This window comes from Gadus morhua, chromosome 12 (assembly GCF_902167405.1).
Source record: "Gadus morhua chromosome 12, gadMor3.0, whole genome shotgun sequence".
Lineage (NCBI taxonomy): Eukaryota > Metazoa > Chordata > Actinopteri > Gadiformes > Gadidae > Gadus > Gadus morhua.
Genome location: NC_044059.1, coordinates 2,849,382 through 2,876,291, shown reverse-complemented (window position 1 = coordinate 2,876,291; position 26,910 = coordinate 2,849,382). Strand labels below are relative to the sequence as shown.

General features: G+C 44.0%; 5 protein-coding genes across 9 annotated transcripts; 4 read left to right on the top strand and 1 right to left on the bottom strand.

Moving 5' to 3' along the window:
- Window positions 1–324: 324 nt before the first annotated feature.
- On the top strand, window positions 325–3,784 carry pycr3 (pyrroline-5-carboxylate reductase 3). Its single transcript, XM_030372345.1, has 7 exons — window positions 325–629; window positions 1,584–1,677; window positions 1,862–1,926; window positions 2,361–2,540; window positions 2,630–2,842; window positions 3,022–3,114; window positions 3,253–3,784. Exons 2-7 carry the CDS (start codon window positions 1,602–1,604, stop codon window positions 3,457–3,459), a joined length of 834 nt encoding a protein of 277 aa, XP_030228205.1. The 5' UTR covers window positions 325–629; window positions 1,584–1,601; the 3' UTR covers window positions 3,460–3,784.
- A 107-nt stretch (window positions 3,785–3,891) lies between these two features.
- eef1db (eukaryotic translation elongation factor 1 delta b (guanine nucleotide exchange protein)) lies at window positions 3,892–11,819 on the top strand. Of its 4 annotated transcripts, XM_030372342.1 has the most exons (10): window positions 4,019–4,135; window positions 5,002–5,011; window positions 7,562–7,682; window positions 8,094–8,165; window positions 9,386–9,448; window positions 10,265–10,349; window positions 10,530–10,636; window positions 10,718–10,924; window positions 11,039–11,233; window positions 11,368–11,819. In XM_030372342.1, exons 3-10 carry the CDS (start codon window positions 7,569–7,571, stop codon window positions 11,404–11,406), a joined length of 882 nt encoding a protein of 293 aa, XP_030228202.1. In that variant the 5' UTR covers window positions 4,019–4,135; window positions 5,002–5,011; window positions 7,562–7,568; the 3' UTR covers window positions 11,407–11,819. The 4 variants fall into 4 exon arrangements, with proteins under 4 accessions (XP_030228203.1, XP_030228201.1, XP_030228202.1 ...); XM_030372341.1 differs by lacking the exon at window positions 5,002–5,011 and having other exon boundaries at window positions 3,995–4,135; XM_030372344.1 differs by lacking the exon at window positions 9,386–9,448 and having other exon boundaries at window positions 4,022–4,135.
- Window positions 5,002–7,555, top strand: LOC115555472 (uncharacterized). The gene is made up of 2 exons (XM_030372340.1): window positions 5,002–5,219; window positions 5,934–7,555. Exon 2 carries the CDS (start codon window positions 5,975–5,977, stop codon window positions 7,163–7,165), a length of 1,191 nt encoding a protein of 396 aa, XP_030228200.1. The 5' UTR covers window positions 5,002–5,219; window positions 5,934–5,974; the 3' UTR covers window positions 7,166–7,555.
- LOC115555469 (tetratricopeptide repeat protein 39C) lies at window positions 11,522–20,803 on the bottom strand. 2 transcript variants are annotated; one of them, XM_030372337.1, is made up of 14 exons: window positions 20,052–20,803; window positions 19,610–19,658; window positions 18,497–18,631; window positions 17,237–17,351; window positions 16,265–16,604; window positions 15,632–15,800; window positions 15,195–15,288; window positions 14,938–15,045; window positions 14,282–14,391; window positions 14,050–14,173; window positions 13,798–13,895; window positions 13,496–13,600; window positions 13,375–13,413; window positions 11,522–13,276 (listed from the first exon to the last, which is right to left on the bottom strand). In XM_030372337.1, exons 1-14 carry the CDS (start codon window positions 20,204–20,206, stop codon window positions 13,187–13,189), a joined length of 1,731 nt encoding a protein of 576 aa, XP_030228197.1. In that variant the 5' UTR covers window positions 20,207–20,803; the 3' UTR covers window positions 11,522–13,186. The 2 variants fall into 2 exon arrangements, with proteins under 2 accessions (XP_030228197.1, XP_030228198.1); XM_030372338.1 differs by having other exon boundaries at window positions 18,503–18,631.
- Window positions 20,802–26,460, top strand: LOC115555470 (SUN domain-containing protein 2). The gene is made up of 16 exons (XM_030372339.1): window positions 20,802–20,898; window positions 21,204–21,274; window positions 21,624–21,716; window positions 22,161–22,315; window positions 22,683–22,760; window positions 23,156–23,205; window positions 23,478–23,519; window positions 23,636–23,674; window positions 23,764–23,816; window positions 23,942–24,038; window positions 24,513–24,620; window positions 25,011–25,074; window positions 25,171–25,280; window positions 25,605–25,778; window positions 26,071–26,166; window positions 26,297–26,460. The coding sequence occupies exons 3-16, from the start codon at window positions 21,640–21,642 to the stop codon at window positions 26,411–26,413; spliced, it is 1,260 nt and encodes a 419-aa protein (XP_030228199.1). The 5' UTR covers window positions 20,802–20,898; window positions 21,204–21,274; window positions 21,624–21,639; the 3' UTR covers window positions 26,414–26,460.
- The last annotated feature ends 450 nt before the right edge of the window (window positions 26,461–26,910 follow it).

The window sequence follows — 26,910 nt, the reverse complement described above, 5'->3', positions numbered from 1 at the left end:
GCCTACGGGACCTGGGATTTACAAACCAGGGGCGGCGACGCCAGGGAATAGAACATTGGCTCGAAGAGTAGTTGGGCGGCGCGGCGCCGGTGTGGGCTAGTACATCTGGAATAATGGGGGCAGAGTTTTTGACGCGCCGCTGCGGCGCCGGTGTATTTAGGCCTTTAACGCGTCCGGTGGAATCAGGCCTGGAAGGCTGGAGCAAGGGAAATACGTCACGTTCTCGCTAAAGCTGGTCGTTCGTACTGGCGTACCATCCAAATGGATAGCAGCAAGGCCTGACTGGGTAGCCCCGCCCATTCTGCCTGCGATTTGAGTTTGCCCTGCAGAAGGGTCTTCTTCAATGTCCATGGTCTTCTTTCTAGTTTCTTGCGGGAGCCAATCACCAAGCTGGCTTTTCCCCTGGCGCTATTGGCTGGTTTAACACAATGACGACAGGGAAGCGACGACATGCAGCCAATGGCATACAGAGTAATTTGTGTTGAAGAAACTGACAGCAGCCTCTCCAAACCAACGTGTATTGAGCTTGGTCTGTCAATAGCCAGGCTTGTACATTTGACTACCAGCAAGACAGTTGTGTCAACCTGCATTTGTCTTGTGAAGAACGTGGAATACTTTAATTGGACCAGGTGAACACATAACATATTACAGACGTTATATGCGATGTTTATAATAATTGAACGGTCTTATACGGCGGTTGTTAAACATGCTATCATTCTACTTATGGTTGTCCACAACAACAGCAGCACATGTGTTGTATTTCTATGAAGCCGGATCCAAAATACCATTATCAACGTTTAGTCGTCCACTGAGTTTATTGTGTTTGACTATGAAGCACCTATAAGTGCTCTACACACTTTTGCTCTGTGGTAGACATTTTATATGGCAGAATAGGATTTAGGTCAAGCTACGACAATCGCAACTCCGTGGTCATCTAGGGCAGGCGTCCTTCAATTTGGAGTACACGAGATTTTTTCTTTTCTCATTCTGTCCCTCTCAAATATATCTCCCATCGCAGTATAATATAGCTACATCCGAAAAACCTGGCTTAGCAATATAAGGAAACAGAATTGGGATATGAGAGACAGAATTGGCTTTACAAATGATCAAGGACCTTGACATGAAGAAGTGCCTGGACTGAAGGAAAGTGAAGAACGACCAGCATTTCAAAGTAGCACACAGATGGATGGCCGCAGCCGGCTACCACAGGTTTATTGACCAACTGAATCTGCTGGAAAGTTCGTATGTGCATATTATGCACATAAGATACAGGGTTGGTGGCTCTGAACATGATTGTAATCAAGCCGTCCACTAGCTACAGCAGTTAACAATATAAATCAAGAAGTGAGAGAACAGTCAGACGGAGAAGAATCAATTCCCCACTGGCCATAGGCTGAACCTTGTCAAGAATACAAATCAGAATTTTGGATATGGTTGTAGGAGTCACATCTGGCTTTTTTTGTGGCCAAATTCTGACCGTATATCCAACCAATGTGTCATTAGACCTATAGATGAGTAATTATATAATATGTTATTCAATGTTGTTTTCTCTTCTTTGCCTCTCTTGCGCATACCTTTCGCAGGTAAAAACCGACCCCAGTATGGATATGCCATTAAGGGTAGGATTTATTGGAGCAGGAAACATGGCATATGGAATAGCAAAGGGGATCTTATCCGGTAAGTTAAAACCGGTAGGAAGAAGAAAGAATCACTGTAAATACAAATACTTGCATGTATTAACATGTGCATATTTCATGACATTCATGTATAATTTAAGAGTACTGTATGCTTTGCTCTTGCATGTTGAAGCCGAGGTGTAATCTAGGGTAATACATAATCACATTTTTGATTTGCTTTCCAGGAGATGTTCTTCCTGTAAATGTTAAAGTGAGTGCCCCATCACCTAGGAACTTTGGACGATTTGAGGTAATTCTTGTCATTATTATTTTCCATTGTGAGACAAACCGTTAAGTCAGCCCCATATGTCATGCAACAATCATAATACAGTAGCTGCTGGAAGGGACACATACAGATACGGGTATGAGGTGTGTGATACTGTGTTCATATCAATACCACTGTACTCACAAATCCTTTGATACACAATACCAAAACATCGACACTGTCTATTTGCAGATATAATGTTTTCTTACACCGGCATATCTAAAGTAACATGCCATCTTAGCTGCGGCCAGCATTGTAAATCATGGCTATATTTTCAAAGAACCCAAATGTTTGTATCTTCCTCACTTTTTGGGTCTGGTCTTGGGTTACTATGGTGTACTGTGATCTGGATGGGTTTTGAGAGCATTGGGACACAAACGTATATTGTATTCATTCATGTCTTTCATTTTTCTTGTTAGGAGTTGGGGATCTCAGTCACACACTTCAACTCTGACGTGGTCTCTGGCTCAGATCTGGTCTTCGTAGCTGTCAAGCCCCACCTGGTTCCAGAAATTCTCCGTGAGATCTCACAACTTGTAACTCAGAAACACATTATTGTTTCTGTTGCAGCGGGCGTAACATTGGCAACATTAGAGCTTGTGAGTTATTTTGTCCACTAAAGATCTTCTACCAGTCAAACGTCTAGTGAAATAATTGGAAAAATTACCTTCCCCCCTTCTACTTCTAGCTCTTGCCAAAAGATTCAGTGATCCTCAGGCTGATGCCTAACCTACCATGTTTGCTCCTGGAAGGGGCTCTCCTCTTTTCAAGAGGCTCCTCTGCAAAGCCAGAGGATGCAGCTCTACTTAGCTCTTTGCTGCAGCATTGTGGCCTAGTGGAGGAAGGACCTGAGGCCTGGATTGATGTACACACTGGACTCAGTGGTAGTGGTGTGGCCTTTGTGAGTGGTGTAGGGGAATGCATATTAATTGAAAATGAATAAGTTTGTTATAATATAGATGTATCCAAAGTAATAATGGTATTGTGGGATTAATCTCCCAGTGGCTTAAACATAAAATGATGATTTCTCTCGCATGTAATAGTCATTTAATAACTTTAAAATGTTAATGTACTCTGCAGGTATATCTGTTTGCTGAAGCACTGGCAGAAGGGGCTGTTAAAATGGGAATGCCAAGTTCCCTCGCCCACAGCATCGCAGCTCAGACTATTGTGGTCAGTAGTGAAGCTAGCACTGTGCCATTTTGGACTGTCTGTTTCTTTGTTTTCATTGGTTTTGTTGTATTTCTGGATATAGAGCTGTCTCAACAATAAACTTCTCTGTGGATGTCCCTGTGTTGCTTTCCGTTGCAGGGTGCCGGCAAATTGTTACGTGACACAGGAAAGCATCCTGCTCAGCTGCGCTCTGACGTTTGCACGCCGGGAGGGACAACGATATATGGACTTCATGCGCTGGAGCAAGGGGGTCTGAGGGCAGCAACCATGAGTGCAGTGGAATCTGCGACAGAGAGAGCCAGGGAGCTTGGCCAAAAGTCGGCAGGAGCTGGGAATAGCAACTGATGATGTTGTCTTTACCGATTAAAATGGATGAGTCCCACTCCAGTCTTAACTTTTCAGAGCCTGCAAGCAAGCAGACCTTTTCCACCAACCAGCCAAACTTCACAGAGGAACCAAATTGGTCTCTGTTTTTGCCTTGTATCGGTTTCATCTTGATAGGTTATTATCATAATGGGTAAACGGTAACACAATCGTTTTATTCACATTTAATTTAATCCTATTGCTAACCACTTCATTCTCTTACGAGTTTAATAAAACGATAATAGTGAAGTTATTGAACTTCCCTATTACAATCATTGTTGATATTGAATAAAACTTGATAACCGAATTTATGTAGTGGGCCACATTTCTTTATTGCAATGTGAGGATCTGTGTTTCACACTTATAGTAGATTTCAACCTAAAGTGCTTAACCTTTCCATAGAATTGTGGCATAGCTTGTTTTTGGCCATCTACTGACCAAGTATTACAATCAACTGAAATGTGTGGCAAATAACGCACAGTTAAATCGAGAATCACATGGGATTTATGATATATTAAATGATAAGTGTCCCCTCCCCCAACCTCCCGACATCTCTGCTTGAGCCTTGATCGTTTCCTTGGCTTCCTCCTTCCCGTATCGCAGATAACCGGCGGACCACGCGTGTCACATCGTCCCAATTCATATACCCAATACAACAGTAAGTGTCGTCGACGTTCAGTGACAGCAATAGTTTCGATATTTGTGTTTGATAGTCCTTCATTTCTGTGTAAAATTAAGCCCTTAGTTTGTGGCTAAACGGTCATATTGGTATAAACGAAAGTGCTAATACTGCTAGCCTTAGCTAGCAATCGGCAAATCAGAATGAAGCAACTAGCATGGTCAGTGATAACCATTCATTGTATAACCCTTTGATAACGATCTGATTTGATCTTATGCTAAACATAATAAGCGCCCTCATGATCGGTTAGATGACCCACACACAGATGAAATCTGTATCACTCTAAGGTGAGCAGAGCTCAACCTTCGATATCGTCAGTATTGAAGGTGGTCGACTCCCTTCTCGACCTGTATGTGCAACGTTGTATGTTTTATTCGGACACAAATTCAGACCAAGTGTTAGATTTACTGGGTATAATCTAACATAAAATGATAATAATAATAATACGTGATTACCGACGACATCCCTTGATGGCAATCATTCCCATCCCTTCAAGGGATGTCTGCCACACCATTCCCATCCTTCAAGGGAGGTGGGCCCTGGGAGAGATTTAAATGATGGCCATCAAGCGATGTCGGATCTGGGCGGTTATTAATGTCACTGGCATTGGGCAGGAAAAATTACCGGGTCTTCTGCACCATTCATTTGTTAATATTGTTCCAGATGTGTCGGTTGATATCACACATTGAGTGCTTGATATTTGGCCTACTGCTGCTAACTTCACAAAGTCACCATTGGATTACAATTATGTTTTAAACAGCACTTTAAAACAGAACTATGTTTTATTAATCTAATTCTCTAATTTAACCATACCCGTTATTTCCTCTTTTTTTTCATGCTTTCAGAGTTGGACAAGTGAGTTGTATATATTGAATCAATTTGTATTCATTTACTTTTATTTATTTGATAAAACTGCTTGTATTCCCCATGATGTCATTTATTGTATTTGCGAATAAGTGATTGTTTAATTTGTCTTTTTAATGGCTTGCGGATTAATGGATGAAAAGAACGCGTTTAGCATTTGGATTTAGTATTTTGTTTGAATTGAACAGTTACACTTAAGGTGAGTCTCCCCCCCCCCGCCCCACCCTTATTTTTGAATACACATGAAATGTCTTCCCAAATATGTAATTTATTTATTTGTCCATTTATTTAAGCCGTTGTATTTGGCTCAGGCTTTGTATCAGGTTTTGTATGAATGTGAAAAACACAATTGATTAAAACTTCAAGGAAGGCATTTCTTGTGCAATGAAACTACAGTATTTTAAGCATGGCTGGTGTACTAATATATCTTGGAGTCAACCGCATTTTCAGCTTCATCTCAACTAATATTCTTTGCATGTCTCTGAACATCAGTGTCATTAAGAAAAATATTCCAAACAATGCTTATTTAAAAATGTCATGACTTTATTTACTACTTCATGTCATTTATTCTTTTCTAGAGTGAAATGCATGAGATATCCTTATCCAATTCCATTTACCTTCTTGAGGAACATGAAGCATGTTTTTGAAATAAATTTGTTTTTGATTTGGTCTTCTAAACTGTCACACATCTGCATGTTCTGCTTCCAACGAGTTTGTCTGATTGATTCATTGACTCTTTGGTATGCCTTACTTCTTGGGCTGCTTAATGTGCAAATGCAGTTATTGACAATGACTGTAGCACAGAGTCTAATGAATACATCTGTATGTCTCTCAACCGTCATGGATGCTGAGTAACTAATCCAAGAGCCTGTCCCTGTTATTCTCTTCTTTTCTGCCCGGCTCAAACCCAAAGCCATCAAGAAGAACCTCTTCCCCCTCCCTAAGTGCCCTTCAATGGATCATTCTGAGTGTGCTCTCTCTGCTTGCCACGGTCAAATGGATGCTCCCTCTAAAATAGCAGGAGAAGGGAGAAAAAAATCAGAATCTGGTCAAGGAAAAGTGGAAGCGGCTTCCTCCTCCCCGGAGAGTGGAAGCGCCAATGGCGAAGGGAAACGCCCTGCAAAAACCCGGCGCCGCCGGAAGCGTTCGTCTAACCCAGAGCTCCAGCTTGAGGGAAAGGCCGGAGGAGCAGCTAAAGGCAGAGGGGAACCGGAGCAGGGGACCTGCCGGGCAGCTGACACTGCCTTGTTTGGCTTGCAGTCAGAAACTGCTTCTGTGTGGCTAGAGAGTAGCGTCTATGAGCAGGCCGAAGGCCGTTATCAATGCTGGCTTGCACTCTCAGTCAGTCGTGGCACTGAGCCCTACGGATCCAACACCCCCACTTCCCAGCCTGCCGGGTCCCCACTCCCCCTGCCAAAGGCCAGGCGTTGCCCCAGGAAAAAGCCCAAGCAACTTCCCGTCCCAGATTCGCTGAGTCTGGCCTGCCCGGCCGCCCGCCCCGCCACGCCCCCCACACCAGACGAAGGATATCAGTCGCAACAGCCGACCCCCGCCACCCCGAGCCCAAGAGCGCCCGCGGCCCCAATCAATGGTCTGCCCCGCCTGGCGGTGGAGCTGCTCCAAGAGGTGTGGCTGGAGAAACCCCTGTACGACCACGCCGAGGCGGCCTTCTATCAGCATCTCTACAGCAACACCAACAGCAGTAGCTCCCCCAAATGGAACAACTCGTACGGTGCCTCGCGCAGCACCGACCACCCGCAGAGCCTCGTCGAAGAGGAGGAAGAGGACGACGCGCTGCCGGCGGAGGGAGAGGGCCAGTTGACCGCGCAGGGCAAGGCCGAGGTCTTTCACGCCCTGCATCCCATCCAGGAGGAGGATGAGCCGGGAGAGGTCGGCGAGGAGCAAGAGGTGTCTGCGGCAGGGATCCGCTACTTGATGCACCCAGACAGCGAGAGGGTGTGGCTAGACAAGTGGCGCTACGACGCGGCGGAGAGTCGCCACCACTGTCAGTGTGTGGGCACGACTGCGCTGGTGACAGGGGCTCGGAGGCCTGGCAGGAAGGCCTCCCCGGTGACCTCAAGAACCCCCCCGAGGGACAAGTATGACCCCCGAGCCCTGGAGCGTCGTGCCAGCCCATGCATTTGATTTCCCCTTTAGTGATTTCAGTATTGTCCTTTTTATTATTATTTATTTTTATTATTATTTATTAAATCTTTTTCCTGTTTTTATTTTTTCGTAGCTTTATTTTAGCTTTGACTGATTACATTTTGTGGGTTTGTTTGATTTTGGTTCCCATTTGTGTTGTGGTTTTGAGTATAAAATACGCATGTTGTTTAAGAATTTGAGTTAAGCTGTCCGTACAATAATTTCATTGGTATTGCATTTATATCAGAGATTTTGAGAAAAAAAAATCTCATGGTATTTTTATAGATGAGCAATTTTGGCACCACATGACATTTTATCGTTTTTCTATTGAAGAATTGTGAGACTCAATTATTTGTGTTTTGAGTTAACAATATTTTGCGATCCTTTCCTATTTAGCACCACCATGAGTTCAGTGGACTTTTTCGCCCAGGACAAAATCTGGTTTGAGAAACCTCGCTATGATGAGGCAGAGAGGCGCTTCTACGAGAAGCAGCCTGGGCCTTCAGAAGAAACCCAGGTACCCACTGTTCAATACGGTCCTAGCCAGCGTCCTACCCTTCCTGCTATAGTGTATTGTGCTTTGTAGATGTTTACATTCGGGGATACTCTGGAATCAGTTTCTGTGGCAGGCTTGTATAAGCCTGCACAATAATTTTATCAGGCCCGAATGAAAGTCTTCGATAGCCTGCCGGTCTGTCTACTTACCTTTGTGCACTCTACCCATGATCTCATTGCAAATGACCAGATTCTTCCAGAATGCTAGGAAGATCTAAGTATGGAGTTAGTCTCGTGTTAGTCTCGTGCCTAGAAGTGGGTGATTTATTTTTTTCAGTTTTATTTTAGAAATCTAGCCTCGGGATGGTTTCTCCAAGTTGCCTACTGTAGCTTTTACAACTGAAGAATAATGTCCAATATTGGTCAATTGCAGGATGCAGGAGCTAACAGCATTCTTCAGGACATCGCAAGAGCGAGGGAAAACATCCAGAAGTCTCTAGCAGGAGTGAGTAGACTTTATTACAATACATTTAATAATTCACAAAGGATTTTTTTTACACGCACAAATCGAACCCGATCCGTCTTGTTGTTGCTTGACCTGCTGGTTGGATTACATTATAGCCAAGCTACCAACTGCAGGCAGAATCATACTGTGGTTGTGTGATGATTGTGTGCTCGTGTTTAAACCAACTCCCCAGTCCTCAGTAGGAGTGGGACAAAATATCGATACGCCGATGTATCGACGTCCTTCTAAGTGCGATACGAAAATCGATATGCTGGCTCTAAATATAGATATTTTTTTAGAATAAAATACGGCACTCCAACCATATTTCCCTACTCCCCGCATTGCTACTTCATTGCTCCTAGAGCTGGCGCTCACACATGAATGAGGGATACTTGAGCGGAAGTTAACTAGCCAAAGACAAATAACGGAAAACTCAGTTTGGACCATAATTAAGGAAAAAATCCAGCCCTTTACCTTTTCATGGTCATTTTGTATTCATAGTTGGACATATAAATATATTGTTGTGTCAGTGTTTCCCCCGCCTTAACAACAGTAGGGCCCCGCCTTGACTACCAATGTATAAAAAATAATATTTTTAAATTATTATGCATAACAAAGTACAAAACTCTCGTAGGGAAAGAAAACGTGCTTCCATCAAGTACAGAAAATAAAGATATGTAATGCATCAGTAATAATGTTCAAAACAATAGTCATGCCATAAAGCTTTTTGAATTGAATTGAAATGGCGGCATCAGGTGGTTGTATTTCGAACTGAAACCCTCACCGAAGACACCCCCCCCCCCCCCCCGCGCCGCTCCTTGACCACCTTGACTAAGACATTTTCTGGGGGAAACGATGCGTGTATTGTTCTAGGATTGTCTTACAATATATTGATTATCACAGAACCGTCTTATCGAAATATTATCGGTATGGTGGGCCATTTATCGCGTATCGTACCGTGAGGTAGTCTGTGGTTCCCACGCCTAGTTCTCCTCAGGATCGCCATACGTATGGTTTCTTTGATTTTGTATCATTCAAGCATGCCACCTTTCTGATTTGACTCCCTGCTCACCAATGTTTATTTTTATTTATTATTTTATTCTTTTTCCATATCTGCATGTAGTTTGTTTAGTTTATTCCCTCCTTTCCTCTCCCTCTCATTTCCCGACTCTCTTTCTGGGCCCTAAACTCTGTGGTCCCTGACCTGACCCCCTCACCAGATGAAGACCACCCTCTGTATCAGGGGGTCTGGTCAGCCTGCCCTGAACCATCCATCCCAGCTCGTAAGTGCCCACCTCCTACTGTGTGCCACTGGAGTCATCTCTTGCAATCTCAACATGCTTGTTAACCTCCGTGTGCAAAAGTATTGGGCCCATTGCACTATTGCATGGACATAATTTTACCTAAATCCATCAAGTTTGCTTCAATCCATCTAGTTAACCATTGGTGGATTTTTGTACTTCAATGGTATGGGCCCCCCACCCGCCCCTTTCAAGCAACAAACATCTCTCCAACCAACACAAATTCAATCTCCTCACTTTACCAGGGTCTGTCCATGGTCCAGCACTCGTCCTATGTTATAAAAGAGCTTCTGGTTGAAGCTTGCACAGCGCCTGGGCCGGATACCGGAAACTGGAAACAACTTTGCATGCAAATGGATGAATCTTTTAGAAGAGATTGGATGTGCGGAAATTTAAAGGGTATTTCTGCAGTAGTTATTCTACGAGGGGTTCGGAATATGAATGAGTTTAACACTTTTGGACAGTGTTTTTAATTTATTCAGTTTTTGTCGTCTTTGTGTAATCAATTACACGCATACAGATCGCTGTCTCCAGGGACATGATTGGTCGAAACAAACATGAACTAAAGAAAAGTAAAACGCCCTGTTTGCCCAGACTAGAGATCATCTGCTGTCAGATATTTGTGAAACTAATCTGGCTACTATCATTTGAACTGTGTGTTACCCAATAGTGACTGCTTCTTTGGCTTGGTTTGAAGAGTGAGCTTCATTTCTGGTTTGTTCTCTAGATCTTGCCGTTATCCTTGTATTGCTGGTGCTGACCACAGGTTTCTTTTCTTCTTCTGTGGTTACTCTTCAGACTACTGGCACGGGGGCCGGGGATCAAGGGGAACTTGTATCTCGCATGAAGACTTTGGAACAGGAGAACCAGAGCCTGCAAAAAGGTGAGGTACCCCCGGGGAGTTTGTGTTTTTATTTCCTTAACTTGCATTCATTCCTGTCCATTATAAACATGATAACAAGAATACATTCATGTCAAAATTAAATGAAAGGCCATAGGAAAAGGTTCATTAAACAGACGGGTTGAATTAAGTCTGACTCCTCTCCTCCCCTGGTCTGTTCAGTTGTGGAGGACCTGAGGTCAGCCCTGTCCAAGCTGGAGAGTCGAGTGGCAGTTCTGGAGAAGTCTCCGGTTGCAGCTGCGTCGGCGCCCGCTGCCCCCTGCACAAACGTGAGTCTTTTTAAACCTTTCCTTTTCCGACGTGAGACTATATGTGTGAATGTGAGTCTTCATTGTGTACGCATCCTCCAGGGAACTGCAACCAAGCAACAGAAAAGCAGCGCGCCAGTAGACGAGGACGACGATGACGAGGATGATGACTTTGATCTGTTTGGCAGCGACGAGGACGACACAGAAGCTGAGAAAATCAAACAGCAGCGGGTGACAGAGTATGCAGCAAGGAAGGCCAAGAAGCCCGCCCTCATCGCAAAGTCATCCATTTTGTTGGACGTCAAGCCTGTACGTCGCCGGCTCCCATTTCGCACACACATCGCGTCACGAGTCGGACTCTCCTGTTCGATGGATTGCTCCTTTTGCGACCCCTGACCCCATCCTCCCACTCTTTCTTTGCAGTGGGACGACGACACGGACATGGGGAAGCTGGAAGAGTGCGTGCGCTCGATACAGGCAGACGGCCTGCTGTGGGGTGTGTCCAAGCTGGTCCCGGTGGGCTACGGCATCCGGAAGCTGCAGATCGCCTGCGTGGTGGAGGACGACAAGGTGGGGACGGATTTGCTGGAGGAGGAGATCACCAAGTTTGAGGACTACGTGAGTACTAGACAAACACACACACGAGCATGAAGTCCGTGGATAAAGATAGGCCAAATATATTTCCACATTTTTATGTGGTTGAATGTTTTTGTTGCTGTTGTAGGCTAATGGTTTTTTGTTTCTCCTTTTAGATCCAGAGTGTTGATATTGCTGCTTTCAACAAGATCTAAGTGCAGCATGTGTTTCCTGTCTCCATCCATTCTCTCTGCTGATTGTGAACGCTTCATGTTCGGTTAATAATAAAGACTCTTGCACTTCATCTCCCCTGTCCAAAGTGCATTCTTATTAATGTTTTATTTCTTTTTTTTTTTTATTGCAAAATATTTTCTTCTGCCTTTTGATTTGAATGTTCACATGTCACCGTCATTGATAAAAACCTGGCAGTTGACTCTTGACATCATCATTATCTTAATAGGGTTACAATTAGAGATGGGAGTAGAGCATTAGCTGAAACTTATACTAATTTATTACCATGTCTACTTGGAATAAATTGTCAAATTTGTTTGTTACTCAGCAACGGAACATATTTATTTAAAGCATATTGTGTTAAATACGTATTCAATAAAATAAACGATGAAATCAATGCAATGTTTTTCTGAAGTAAAAAATAACATCCCACCATAACTACGACATAACTGACAACACTTTATTAGAGTTAAGTAACACACGGAGGCCATAATCCTGAAAGAACACAACCTCAATTTCAACAACCCAAGATGAGGCAGCATCAACATGGTATTCATTCCCAACCCTCACTTCTAGGACTCAACAGCAACCCCACTCGTGGTTACATTGGACTGTCGGCTGTGAACAAGGTTGGAGGAAAACATGTACGCCTACACGCTGCTAAACCCAGGGAGGGACGAATAATGAGAACCTATTTTGTACATATTCCTAGGGTTCAGATGTTTATGTATTTCCCTGCTGACCATGCTTCAGAGCGATATAGTTCGAGTGCCCTGAAATAATACTCCATTCATATTAAATAAAGCCACCGGGGGCTCATAAACCCCATCATCAACTATGCCCAACTTGAAGTTCACCTCTGCTATACTTGACTAGGCGTCTATCATGATGGCTTTTTTAGGCCACGGCTGTTTCATTGTCGCACTGCTCTTAACGTGATTGTTTTAATTCACCGCAACTCTCATTGCTTAACCTCAATCACCACATCATGGAATTATAAATAATTATAACATGAAAAAAACGAGTGTATTTAATGTCTATAAAGCTGACTTTGAATACCAAATACATTGGAAGAGGGGGTAGATCCACTAGTATATTTCTTTGATGGTTTCCGGAGCACATGTCAATACCCACTGGTTTCAAATTAACGTTTGCCTGATAACGTCGATATTTCCGTGTGGTGTGCCAGATGTTACAAAGACGATGGTGGGATGATCGATGCATTTGGGTGGAACTGGTAATGCAATGTCTCAAAGCCCAGGAGTCTGAGAGCTAAGCGCCTGCAGAACCAGAAATCCAAGATGACAACAAATAGGAGGTAAACTGGCTTTGTCTTGTGCCTGTTGAAAAGGACAACCCAACACCACGAGTGCGTTGGACTTCGTCAGATGACTCCCTCACGTTTTTCTGTTTGAACAAAGAGTGAAGAACCAGCGGGATCGTTTCCATGCGTTCATGTTATCGCATGACGTCAGTGAAAGGCTGCTTTTATGTACTTCAATGGATTAAAGAGAAAAAGGGGTGATGGGAGGTGCCATTATGAACGCTCCAACCACACCCGTCACAAAGAAACATGTCTAACGAGCTTTGAAAATGTTGGATACTACATATGTGGAGGTAAACATGTCAAATATAGATGAGGGGTGGTTCAGGAAAGGGATGGGGCAGATGAGGACCCTGTCCACAGTAGCTTCTTACAGGAGAATGAATGGCTTGTGAACCACACACTGAGACCCATGCTCGGATAGGCAGCACAGCCTGTGGTCACTGAGGCACAAGCTCCTTGAGGGACGCCAGCGCTGAGTGGATGCGTACATGGAGCCGGTTCTCAAAGTCGTAGCCGCTGAAGTCCTCCTAAAAAAAACATTGGAAACAACATCGATTGAACTTTCCTTTCGGAATCAATTGCACCAGTTTTGGTTGGGAACTGCAGTGTTAATTTAGGAAATTACCTTTGCTTGTAGAAGCAAGGATCTCCCCTTCCCGACCGTCTGTGTAGAAGCATAAACAAAAGGGCCTCATTAGTTTATGTTTCTCTCAGTCATGATAAGAGGATGCAAAAGCTAAACCCACCTCTGGTTTGGTGAGAAGAACGCAGCCCAGTTCGTAGACGGCGTATGGCTGTACGTACGAGTTGATTTGGTGGCCGTATTCATCCCTGGCGGCAAGCTGAAATTCCTGGATGTGACATATTGTGGATAGATCGTCTGCATTACTTCGTAATAATGAGTCTCCTCTGGTGTCCTGTTATCGATGAAGGTAACTACCGGTAATATCTAATATTGTTGGTCAGCAACCCAGGCGTGCATTTTGTCCAACAATGTGATACCTCGCCGTGGTTAATCCCTTACAAAGTGCTATCTAAAGAGTCTTACCTGAATAGCATCTTTAGTGTTGCCATGGCATTTGTGAATGGAGCCGAGAAGGAGGTGTTTTAAACCTCTGCAAGGTACGTCGTCCAGACCCTGTAACACTGGGCAGATGAGATGAATAATAATACTGTCAACTGTACATGTAGAATTCGACCATAAGACTATAGCACAATGCACTAGGTTGAAAATATAACAATATTATTACGGAAATATATTAACGATGGAAATAGGAACAACAAGGTCATGGAATCTAACCTTGGTTCATTATCTGTAGTTTGGAGGAGGAACAGTTTTGAAGTGCTTTCCACAGGTAGAGAACTTCGATGACACCCAGGAAGCAGAGATCTCTGCTTGGCGGGGTCTTCCTCAGTCTCTCAGCCTGCTCACATAAAACACACGGTGAGTCTAATACGCTGCGCTGACGACAAAATGAATAACAACACAGAAATTGTACATCTCTCTGGAGGAAAACACATGTGGTCCTCACCCGTTTCAGGGCAAACTGCTCAATCTGATTATTCTTCCTTTTGAACAGTTTCTGCACGTCTTGGAAAACCCCGCTGGCTCCCTCTAGGTCACCTGAAGCACCCTGGCACACTGAACGACAACAAGGCAAGCAGAATTCTCACTTCTGAGGACCCAAAGAAGACCAGGCGTGTGGCGTCTCAGGACTCAGAGACACCACACAGATCTCTGCAGTGCTGCCTGGATTTATACTTCCACGTTAACGTGTGCACAAGAGGGCCGCAGAGCATCTCCCACCCAGAATGGACGTGAACCAATGTGCAAATCTTGGAATGGAAAAGCAAGACTGAAGTCTGATCCAATGAAAATATGTTGAAAAAGGTAATATATCCTTTAAAATATGATGCTGACAAGCGGAGGGTGTGTTGCAACCGACTGAAAATGCAGTTGTCTGGCTGCCAGAAACGAAACAAGAGACCGCACGTCTTTCCGTACTGTAGGTCGACCGGTAAAAGTGCCGTGGACACTCTCGGAGTCACGAAGCAGGATGTTTGACGGTTTGCTTTGGGCTTAAGACTAAGATGTATTCACCTTCTCATGGTCAGGCATAACGCAAGTTTAATAACTCTAGTCTGTAGATATATATACTGTATATAAGACGGTGTGTAAGTGTCTCACCTCCAGTCAAGTAGGCATAGTAACACTGAGACCAGCGGGACTCATTTTTCAGCCTCTCGAATGACCTGTGCGCATCTTCGAAGTTCAACTCTATCATACTGCACCAACCTGGAACACACATACAGACATACACACACACATACACACGGATGCATGCACGCACACACACACGCACACACACACGTTTTTCAGTGCTATGCTTGGGGCAGTTGACCAAAGGCTAATATAGCGGCTAACCTTGTGAGGAAAAAACATACCAATCTCATAGAGACACACATGTTGGATCTCTCTTTGGTCTGATGCAAGCTCTAAAGCATCATGGAAAGATACCAAAGCACTGTTGATATGGCACTGGGGTCAAAGGAGAGAGAGAAAGAGAGCACACACACACACAAATGAGCCATGAATGTGCCTGACAGAGCACACACACACACACACACAACAGGTAAGGATGACTAGATTAGATCACGCAGAAGAAACATTCAATGGAAATATTAGCAGATGATAATTCAATGTGAAATAGTGAACAGATGAACTGCATTAGAACTGCATGCTAGAAATAAATCAAGTAGATTCTAATTACTTTTTTTATTGGCATATGCTACTAGTTAAAGAGGCAAATATGTAGGAATATTACTTGATGAGTAAGGTATGACAAGGTGATAAAAGGCTGAATTGTCAGCACATTACACACCTCTAGCCTCTGGACTCGTCCTTTAAAGAACATGAAGAGGGAGGAGTTGGGGTAGACCAAAGACTTCCTCTGCAGAATGGCTTTGGCCTCTAGCAGACCTGCGGTGGTGTCTGAGCCGTCTAGAGCAAAAAAAGGTAGCACTACCGTGTGGTACCACAAGAGGGCCAGCCTGAGAAGAATTTCATGCAAGAGCAGTGTCGATTAAATCACTCATTAATAAATGGCCAACTACAGGTCTACATATCTCTGAAAAGCTGTTAAAAGTTACAAACCTTTAGCCTCCTAATCTCTCTTTCAATGTGTTCCAGAAATCAAAATGTGGGCCTACATTTTATTATGATGGACATGCCAGCAGACCAACACTAATGAAAGGTCCTCCTCCAACAATATGACTCTTGTTTGCTCTGACCTTACAAACATAACACACCCAACGGCCAATTGTATAACCAATACTTGTAGAATAAAAATAGCCTAATGCTAGACATTGGAGTGACTTTGTCTACATAAATGTATATACACCACTTAGAACTAGAAGTAAAAATACTTCATCTGTTCCGCCCAAGTTTTTTCGTTATCCTAACATCTTCTTCTTCTCATCCTAACAGCATAACTGCGGACAAGCGGTCTACTCACGTGGCCAGCGGGGCCTTCATGTCCTTGCTCTCGCTGGCGTACAGGAGGGAGGAGAGGCCCTGGAGGCGGTCGCCGGGGAAACCCAGCAGGTTGATGATCTTGAGAAGGTGCGGCGGCACCATCGAGATGCACAGGTGGAAGAGGCCGTAGCCGAAGCTCACCGAGCCTTTGAGGCGGTCCAGGGCCTCGGCCGTGACGCAGGTCACCGCCGAGTTGTGGTTGGCGTTGTCCGACAGAGAGGACCTCCTCTGGCAGGCCTCCTGCAGCTGGCCGATGTCACTGTGGCACTTGTTGTACATCTTCCAGGCCTTCCGAAGGATCCAGCCCCCCTTGATGTACGCTTTGCGAACACAAGGCAAAACTCATTCGGACAACTTTGTCACAGTTTGAAGGAGCTGAATACTAACTAGGACAACTTTGGCAAAGTTTGAATCGAATGACTACTCACTGGGACACATATGTCATAGTTTGACATATGTGTATAGTTTGACAATAGTATTGTCCTCACTAGGACAATACTATTGACAATATGACTTTGTCATATTGTCCATGAACTGAATACTCAGTAGGCATTTAAACATGTGAGAAGGAGTATTCTCTTATCCTATTGCTTGACTATTCCCTTTTCAATTCATGTCTTTCACGTGTGTTGCTTAATAATCATCCTCCAGTTCAGAGTTTGTTTTAGGGTTCCATTAGTGGTCACTTGTGCAATAGCGTCTCATAGATTTTAGATATAGCTTTAGAAAAAAATCATATTTGGGTTATTCACCTTTATGCTCTTTTCTTTGCTTGCTTGGAAGAACCCTAAATTAATACTTTGAAACTCTTCAATCGGGGTGGCTCTCCTTTTCTATGCTAGGGTCCACACCCTATGCCATTACTAACAACTTATTGACAACAATCTAAATGTAGGCCTACCATCCCAGAATGGTAACTTTGGTTTAAGTTCAGGGGTGGAGGCGGATATACCTGACAGCTCTTGCTTGACGAATGAGAGGACAGCGAGGTAGACCTGACAGTCTGCCACGATTATTTGTCTCTGCAGGCGGTCAACGACCGCCACCCCGGACCTCTGAGCGTCCATCTTTGACCCACACACACACACACACACACACACACACACACACACACACACACACACACACACACACACACACACACACACACACACACACACACACACACACACACACACACACACACACACACACACATATATATGAGCACACAGTTTCATGAATTATCTGGCTGTGCTACAGGAGGGATCTTATATCCAGACTATTCTGTAGTGTTCGATGCAGCAAGCTGTGGATGTTCAATGAATGACAAAATATCCTCTGTGTCAAATCCTACTCGATATTATCGCTCTGCCAGAAGTCCTATCCACAGCGATTACCCAGCGCAATGCGATCGGGCATGATGGCCCCTCTGCTCTGCCGTTTCTCCCCATTGTGGAAGAGCTATTTTCAGCCAAAGCTCTATCCAAACACACCGCATGCGCTGAACAAGCCTGCGTCCCAAATCATTTCAATACAGCTGTTTCTTCATGTTATTCTGTCCCACTGATGTATTTGTGTTGTACGTTCACTGTGAACACTACATGTTGTAATGGAGATCAATATCTCCATGAATTAAACTCACTGAATGAATTAATATCCATATGCGAGTCAAATGTGAATGTGATAATGTTAATGTGGCTTTGACTAGGGTCATGGTATTATTAAGGGTGTAATCACTCACAGTCTAGTTGTCTTCCTCCTCCTTTTTTGATACCAATACGATAAGCTACTCTGACGATAAGCTACTCTACTTTGAAACTGGGTTGGTCACCCATGCAACTTTAGAGGCATGCAAAAAGCATCACAATCCAAGAGGGCTTAGCCATATGTAACATTCAAAAGTATTGATAGTCCATATAGTATATCAGTGGCTTCAGACTATGTACATACTGTACTATATAATAAACTTCTATTTTTTCGGCCAAGGACACCTTTAGCAGCTCAATGAATTTTGGGATAAACGAAATTTTGTATAAATGAGGCATGTTATTTGGTATAAACATTAACATTAAATAGGCCTTGGGAATAAATATATTTATTTTGTTTTAATTATCTCTGGGAATGTGAATCTTAGTAATTAGTTTCCATATCACTGTTAATACCAGAGCTAGCTAATGAGCTGTGGTCCCGGGGGAAGGTTATCGAGTAAGTATAGAGCTGTTTCCCTCACACTCACACTCTTCTTGATCTTGTTGCGAAGGGTCTCGATGACACCTGCACTGTCGCTCTCACACAGCCTCTCTGTGGTGCGCAGGTCATCACAGGCCATCTGCATCTTCTCCTCCTCAAAGGTCATCATGGCGTTCTGCACACCCCCACCCCCACACACGCAAACACACAAACACATGCAAAGGTACACACACCAAGTGATTAATAATAACACAGACGACAATGACGATAGTTTAGAAAGTATACCATTATTCTGTATGTTAGTGACGGATGCAGGATTACTCATGCTTAAAGGAGGGTTGCGTAATAGAAGTTTGAAAAAACTGGTCTACTTACTTACGTCTTTAACTGATTTATGCGTTTTGCAAGCTCTATATGTTTTTTATGGTAATGATAATTGTATGAATGAAATAATATGAATGCACCCACCCACAATATATGAATGCAAGAAATAATACAATTATTCTTCATGACTAACGTGAACTGACCAGTTAAGATCAAATATAATTAGAGGCAAGAGCCTCGTGATACAGATTACACAGTAACCATTGTTTCAAACAAACACACACAAACACACACACGCGCACACAAACACACACCCCTTACCCTATAAGAGACGCATGTATCTTGGTACAAAGAGCATGAAATCACCCCCTCGCCACCTTCAAACCAGTTGTGATGACAAAACCATCGGTGACAGGGTCATGCCCCCCCCCCCCCCCCCCCCCCCCTCCTATCAACAGCACCACGTCCGTAAACAGCTGTGTGGGTTTGAGAGTTGTGTCAGGCTTTGTGGTGCAATCCGAGCGTGTGATTGGGCTTGAAGCCCTGAGTGAGCAGGTAGGACAGTCACAGGGAGAGGAAATTAAAAGGTGTTATGGACGTGAGGACAACACTTATGGCTCATGTGACTCACTCACGGTTGTAAAGGGAATCGAGTAATGTGTGTAACGGGGGTGGGGGTGGGTGGATGTAGGGTCATGCCTGGTGGCTCTACTAGGATGTTATTAGACTACAAGTCAAAAAGGTATCGGGTTGGATCCCTAATGTTAGGTCTGGCGCGGCAGTCGTGAGCAAGAGGCTCAAAGGTCTTCCCTCCTTCCTCAGAACTCACCAAGAAGCTGACGAAGCTGGCCCCGAAGCTCATCAGTGGACTCTGTGTCCTGAATAGAAAGAGACAAGCATGGGATAACAGGAACCTCAACCTAAACAGTACAATTTAAAATAAACCGTTTGATCAAATAAGGCCTACTCGGGATGGGTTGTTTAATCTAATAAGGCAACATAATAGTATTCAGGCTATACCGGACACACACTGTGTGTATACCATTTCTAATAGGTCAATATGACATGCTTTAATGAGCAAGTGTAAACACTTGCTCATGCCTGAAAAGCATGTCATGTGAAATCAGGTTTTAGTGCAGGTTCTTTATTGAATGCTGATCACGTCTAACCTACGGACATTACATAATTAAAAGGCGACAGCCAGGATTTAAAAACACCCATGCATCCCACATCTCGCACTTGCTATGACTAGTGAAGTGAGAAGCAGTTACCTGTATCTTTTGAACAGATCGTCGCTCTCTTTGAATCCGTTGTTGAGCAGCATATTGATGCCGGTCAGGGCGAGCTCCGCATCGTCTATGTCCTTCTCCGCCTTCTCCTCCGACTGCTTCTGCTGCCGGGGTGGCTGCTCTTCCTGGCCCGCCATTGTAACACACAACCAACGCTTGTTCTAGAATGAAATCAGTACGATACAGATCGTATGAGTACACCTCAGATGTGCCTCCTCTCAAACCAATCCGCATGGATTCGGATACGAGCGTCGAAGATGTCACTCTGTAAACAGACTTGCACCAGATCGGCGGAACGAGTGCAGTTGCAAGCGACCTCGCTACACCTCAGGATAGGCCACAGGATGCCCACACGTACTTCCAATACTTAAAATATAATTCTCCCCTCAAAAAAGCTGTGCATTCGATCATATGCTGCAACCCTGTCCTTTTTCAATCAGTATAATCCATTCGTGCTTTTTTTGTTGCCAAGATCGCTAGATAGATGGGCGACTTCTCCTGCCGTTCTGCATCCATTTGAATTACATAACAAGATGAATGTTGAGGGCAGGTTCTCCTGACAAAACCACGCAAGTCCGCTCAAACGCGACTTTTCGTCATAACGCACAACGCATCTCTCCTCTGAAACACCCTAATCTGTATCCGTCATATCAGCAAATCATGCCCCATGTATAAACGCTCTGCTCGGTTGAATCCGTTTAATACATTCGCTAATCCTGCACGTTGCATCCAGCTTGTCCTTCAAGATCAGCCAATAAACGTGGGGCGTTGTATAGGCTAATGAACAGTCACTAGTGAAGTCACCTTGGACTGGTCCGGTCACCAATAGGTAAGAAGAATCAGAAGAAACAGAAACCAATAAAAAAATATTTATTACGGAAACCCTTTTCCACACAGGAAATGGGCCATTATTTAATCATTGAATTATTAGTGCACTTTTGACTTCACTCACTTTTCTCATAATTGTTTCCATAAAGGGCTTATTAAAACTATAATAGATGCATTTTCTTTTTAGAACGCATACAATGGATGCTTTGTTACAACTGCTGTACAAACCTTCTAAACTGACCCTACTGTGACATCACGGAATACACATTCTATAGTGAACATCTTTGCCTGTGTTGTCATTTGAAGTTTGTTCCTGATCCAGAACACGGGGATAGGAGCGCATCGAGAGCTTTTCAAAGTGTTATAATCAGTGAGAGGTACGTTTACAACAATCTCTGTTGATTATTAACCTCCTGCAGTATCACAGGCAACCATAGCCTGCTCACCCGACTATATCTGTGCATCTGTGTCTGTGTTTGTCTCTCTGTGTCTCTGTCTTTGTATCTCCATGTCTTTGTATCTCCATGTCTCTGTCTCTTTCTTTCCATGAGTCTGTCTCCGTCTCCCTCTCTGTCTCTGTGTTTCCATGTCTCTGTCTCTCCATGTCTCTGTCTCCCTATCTGCCTCTGTCTGTCTCTCCATGCATCTGTCTCCCTCTCTGTCTCTTCATGTCTCTGTCTCTCCATGTATCTGTCTCCCACTCTGTCGCTGTCTTTGTCTCTCCAGTTAGCAGTTAGCAGTCATGCCCCGACATAGCACTCGTCTCTTGGCGTTGGGGTACTACGGGGAAAAAATATCCTACAGAGAGACTGCGGTCAAGTAAGTGCATCAATGTGTAGTGATAGGAACACAGACATACAAAGATACATACATACATACATACATGCATACATACATACATACATACATACATACATACATACATACATACATACATACATACATACATACATACATACATACATACATACATACATGCATGCATGCATGCATGCATGCATACATACATACATACATACATACATACATACATACATACATACATACATACACACACAGACACACACACACACACACACACACACACACACACACACACACACACACACACACACACACACACACACACACACACACACACACACACACACACACACACGCACACATGTTTTAAGTGTATTTTCATCTTATTATTGGCTATTATTTGAACACTCCTATTATTTGAAAATCCTCCCGTTCTTCCCATGATCTCCGTCCCTGCAGGGTGTTCAGGAAGCGTCGGAGCAGCCATGGCCCCAGGGCTGGCAGAACCATCACCCGGGCCAGCAGAGCCCTCCAACTGGACTCCAGCTACGGCTCTGAGGACAAGATGGAGTTCCAGGGAACCTCCAGGAGTCCACCAAGCCAGAGTCACGGCAGTGAGTCCACTAAGGAGAAGCTAAGGAGATATACAAGTGGAGGACAACAAGACGACTGGAATGGAGGAAAATTTAGAGTGGATGTAGTCTGAGATATGGAATAGGAGATAGGGAGATACATGAATTAGATAAAGAAGTATAGAGATGATACAGCTAGAGCTCACAACTCAGCAATTGTGGCTGAACCCACGAACCCACGCACCACCTGGGCAATATGCCTCATAGAGGCCCAGGTTCGATTCCCTACTGTTGTCCAATGCTACATGTCATTCCCTCTCTTTTTCCTGCTCCTGGCAGGAAGAAACAGATGGAAAGTAAACAGATAGGTGAACACACTCAAGCCTGTCCTGTTGCTCTCTTCCAACAGATGGCGCTAATGACCGCCCTACTGAGAACAGGGCTCTTTTCTACTGGCAGATGACCCTCATTTTGCTGCTGATATTTGGTGAGTAAATATTCAGAGCAGGCATCCTTCTGGACGTGATTTCTTCACTAGTTCCTACCTGCAAGTGAGACAGGGAGTACAAAAAGATATAGATAGAAAGAGGATAGCTTTGTCGTCCTGCCAGGTAAGATGTGTCTTGTCAGGCAAGATGTTTATCTATCACATTATGTGTGTTGAATGTCATTGAAAATGTATACCATCATTAATACCACAAAGGAAATAACCTTATTTTCTTCATATAAAATGTCCTTGCACCTTTAGGTAGCTTTCTTCCTCTCAATATTGAATGTGTTATGTTAGTTTATATTTGAATTACCATTTTAATAATACATTAAAGTGTCTTACAAGAACAAGAGTTTCATCATTGAGTGTTCTACTGTTTCAATCTCCATAAGGACTTCGGTTCATGATGACGTCCCAGACCCACAGCGGTTCTGCTTCAGAGGTAGGACAGTCCTTTGCAGCAGGTTAAAAGAAAGGGAAGGAACTGCACTTATTCACTGTGCAAACATGTATAATACCTTTTGACTCGTTCAGTGTGTGAAACATCCAGGTTTTCAATTCTCTTATAAAAAAATAATGGTTATACTCGCTTCTAACCTCTACCACTTAGTGTAGCTTTGTATGAAAGGGAATTGGACTTATTGCTTTCACTTTTAATATTTGGATCAATTCATAAGCGCTTGTTTCTAATGATTACACTTGTGTTTTACAAAGGGATTTAACACTGAGGCTGAGGAATTCATGACCGAGATTTTGGTAAGAGGCTCTATGTTAGTGCTGAGGAGAGGGTGGTCAATAATACATTGTTTTCGAGATGTGCAGTGGTGGCCTTTTTGAAGTACAATCACAACAAACCTATTTTGTATTTACAGCAAGACTTTGAGATTCAACAGCAGAATGTAGTCTCCACGGTGAGAAGAACATGGTAACATGATATTATCTGCCATTATTCAGTATAGTTTATTAAAAAAACATGATTTGGTTGTTTCTTTTTTTTCAGATGGAAAACAGATTCCAAACCAAAATGTTACAAATTGAAGCGGAAACTGACAAGTGAGTAGCATTTTTACCTAAAGCATCCACAGTGTTATAGACAAGCTTGAAATATCCCCCCTTTGGTTCAGAGGGAACACCGTATTTATGATATTTTTTGATGATATTTTTCGCAACGTTTCCAGCTCCATTGGAATCCTCCAGAGGAAGCAGCTCTACCTGGAAAACGGAGTGGTCCAGCTGTGGGCCCGACTGGCCGATCAGGGACGCTCCCTGAACAAGGTGAGGAGACAAGTCACACTCATGTACACACAAAGGCACGTAGGAGTCTGAATATGAGATTGAACCTGAAATCCAGTAGTTTTACTGTATTAGAGCGGAGCTTCTGTTGGGAGACGGCACATAACCCGGGCCAGGGAAACTAAAAATTTAGAGGGGCGGAGTTACTAATTGCCTAATTTCCTGTTTTGTTAAAGAGATGCTACTGAAGAGAAACTCATTAGCGCGGGTGGATGAAGCTTTCAGATAGGGATTTTATACTTTTATTTATACGATGGCCGGTCTAATACTTAATTTGAACACTTTTTCTAAGAATGTAAGTGTCTTGACAAGGTGTTGACAACACCGCTGGCCGAGGTTTGGTTCTGCTGTTTGCAGAACCAAACAATTCAGAAGCAAAATTACGATGAAACGCCTTGTTCACCTGCAGATTTGAGCTTTGTGAGACTACATGAGATTATAACCTTCATCCTGCAGATGCAAGTGGATCTGAATACCTGGATTGGGGATTTTAACAAGACCCTCTCTCAGGGCAGCATCACAACAGAGCTCCAGGACATTCTGGACCAGTGGTTTCAGGAGAAGGTACAGGAATGAACTTTGTTGAAAATCAGTTAGTTGTGTGTGTGTGTGTGTGTGTGTGTGTGTGTGTGTGTGTGTGTGTGTGTGTGTGTGTGTGTGTGTGTGTGTGTGTGTGTGTGTGTGTGTGTGTGTGTGTGTGTGTGCACGTGAATGTGCATGTGTTAGGGGACCATGGCATTAGGATAGCAGAGAGACACATGGTTCTTTGAAAGCTAAGACAAGCTTCTGGTCCTTATGTAGTATACTTATGTAAGGCATCAACTCCAATCAACAACCCTAAAGAGCAGTAGGGAATTCAGTGGGGATGGTTTTATCATTGTATTCTGAACTTTTGTTCTAAAAGCCAAGCCAGCGGATCAAACTGTCGATGTGTTTTGTTTTCCTGTGTGACAGCTCGGGCAGCGCAATGGTCATCCAGTGGCTGATGAGATGGCAGACTTTGCTTTGGAATCTCAAGGTTAGGTCTGTCCCTCAGTGGCATCGCTATAAGCCTCATTGGTTCATCAGATCATGCCCCTAAGAGCATGATGTGTGTGTGTGTGTGTGTTTGTAGGTGGTCGCGTGTTGAGACACCTGTGTTCTCCGAGCTACCTGCCCAAATCATCCATTTTGTTGTCTCTGACTTCATGTTTCAGTCGAAGAAGCCCCCGCACAGTTATCCAGGTTTATAACTCTTTCTGCATTATTCACATCCACACAAAAACACAAACACACAAACACACACACACACACACGGTTCACACTTTTCGAGAGTAATTATCTCAGTTTCTTATCTGCCTATACCCAAGGGTGACATCCCATTTGACTCTCTCTCTCTCTCTCTCCCTCTCCCTCTCCCTCTCCCTCTCTCTCTCTCTCTCTCTCTCTCTCTCTCTCTCTCTCTCTCTCTCTCTCTCTCTCTCTCTCTCTCTCCCTCTCCCTCTCTCTCTCTCTCTCTCTCTCTCTCTCTCTCTCTCTCTCTCTCTCTCTCTCTCTCTCTCTCACCAGGGCCAGCCAGAGCTTCTTCCTGGACAGTGTTGGGCCTTTGCTGGAGGCACGGGACACATGGTCATCTCCCTGTCCCACCCAATCAACATCAGCCACGTCACCCTGGACCATATCGCATTGCACAAGACCCCCACAGGCCGGATCGATAGCGCTCCAAAAAACATTCTAGTCTATGTAAGTCTATGAAGTCCGTAGCCTTTATGTTGTTAGATGTCTATATTTAATAGAAACATACATTTTGTAAATCCTCTCCTTTATTCTCTCTCTCTCTCTCTCTCTCTCTCTCTCTCTCTCTCTCTCTCTCTCTCTCTCTCTCTCTCTCTCTCTCTCTCTCTCTCTCTCTCTCTCTCTCTCTCTCTCTCTCTCTCTCTCTCTCTCTCTCTCTCTCTCTCTCTCTCTCTCTCTCTCTCTCTCTCTCTCTCTCTCTCTCTCTCTCTCGTGCGTGCGCGCTCCCTCTCTCCCTCAGGGAATGTCAGATTGTGAGCAGAACACAGAGGGAACCCTTCTGGGGAACTTTGTGTATGATGGGGAGGGCAAGCCCAGCCAGACGTTCACACTTCATGTGAGTCCATCTCAGAGCAGACAATTATAGTCTTGGACTAATTGGTTGATCACTTCCTCATTCATTGTCCACTTCTTCTTTAAGCACATATTAACACTGCCTTAAATTAAAAACAATTTTCACCGATCAGGGCGGAGACAAAGGTGTGTTTAGGTTGGTCAAGCTGTTGGTCCAGACCAACTGGGGCCACCCAGACTATACCTGTCTGTACCGGTTCCGTGTGCATGGCAAGATCAACTCCCACTGAACACCAGAGAGTGGAGCCTTGTTATTAAATAAATACAAGTATCTTCATGCTCTGTCGCTTGCTATCTTGTATAATCAGCCCTCTCGAGCTGGGAGATGAAAACCAGCAGGAAGTGACCTACATACTTCCTGGTTCTGGTGTGAATGGAGGGCGATGTTAGATACTGTATTATTAATTACGCCGTGCTGACCTAATTTAAGGAACATGCCACGACACACTGTCCAGTTTGGAAAATAATGTAAGACGGTGGTCGTCTTATGCTTATCATTGTCCCCGTTGTCAGGACGGGCCCGGCATCCCCAGGATGGAACGTATTTTAACCTATGACCCCATTTTTAGTCTTATAGTTTTTGGAAACTATTTTCTGCTTCCAGGGCAAGGTTTTGACATTTAAACATGACTAAAGGGGGGGATAGCTCTGTGTTGGAGCATTGGACTGCAGGTCAAGAGGTCCCCAGTTCAACTCGGGATTCTCCCTTACAAGTGTTACCAAATAT

Coding starts and splice junctions, on each gene's coding strand:
- pycr3 (XM_030372345.1), top strand. CDS start 1,602: ATGGATATGCCATTAAGGGTAGGATTTATTGGAGCAGGAAACATGGCA. Junction 1,678..1,861: donor AGCAAAGGGGATCTTATCCG/GTAAGTTAAAAC, acceptor TTTGCTTTCCAG/GAGATGTTCTTCCTGTAAAT. Junction 2,541..2,629: donor CATTGGCAACATTAGAGCTT/GTGAGTTATTTT, acceptor TTCTACTTCTAG/CTCTTGCCAAAAGATTCAGT.
- LOC115555469 (XM_030372337.1), bottom strand. CDS start 20,206: ATGGCGGGCCAGGAAGAGCAGCCACCCCGGCAGCAGAAGCAGTCGGAG. Junction 14,392..14,937: donor CTATGCCTACTTGACTGGAG/GTGAGACACTTA, acceptor GTTGTCGTTCAG/TGTGCCAGGGTGCTTCAGGT. Junction 13,414..13,495: donor TTCTTCTCACCAAACCAGAG/GTGGGTTTAGCT, acceptor GCTTCTACACAG/ACGGTCGGGAAGGGGAGATC.
- LOC115555470 (XM_030372339.1), top strand. CDS start 21,640: ATGCCCCGACATAGCACTCGTCTCTTGGCGTTGGGGTACTACGGGGAA. Junction 22,761..23,155: donor CATTTTGCTGCTGATATTTG/GTGAGTAAATAT, acceptor AATCTCCATAAG/GACTTCGGTTCATGATGACG. Junction 23,206..23,477: donor ACAGCGGTTCTGCTTCAGAG/GTAGGACAGTCC, acceptor TGTTTTACAAAG/GGATTTAACACTGAGGCTGA.
- LOC115555472 (XM_030372340.1), top strand. CDS start 5,975: ATGGATCATTCTGAGTGTGCTCTCTCTGCTTGCCACGGTCAAATGGAT.
- eef1db (XM_030372341.1), top strand. CDS start 7,569: ATGAGTTCAGTGGACTTTTTCGCCCAGGACAAAATCTGGTTTGAGAAA. Junction 7,683..8,093: donor GGCCTTCAGAAGAAACCCAG/GTACCCACTGTT, acceptor GGTCAATTGCAG/GATGCAGGAGCTAACAGCAT. Junction 9,449..10,264: donor TGAACCATCCATCCCAGCTC/GTAAGTGCCCAC, acceptor GTTACTCTTCAG/ACTACTGGCACGGGGGCCGG.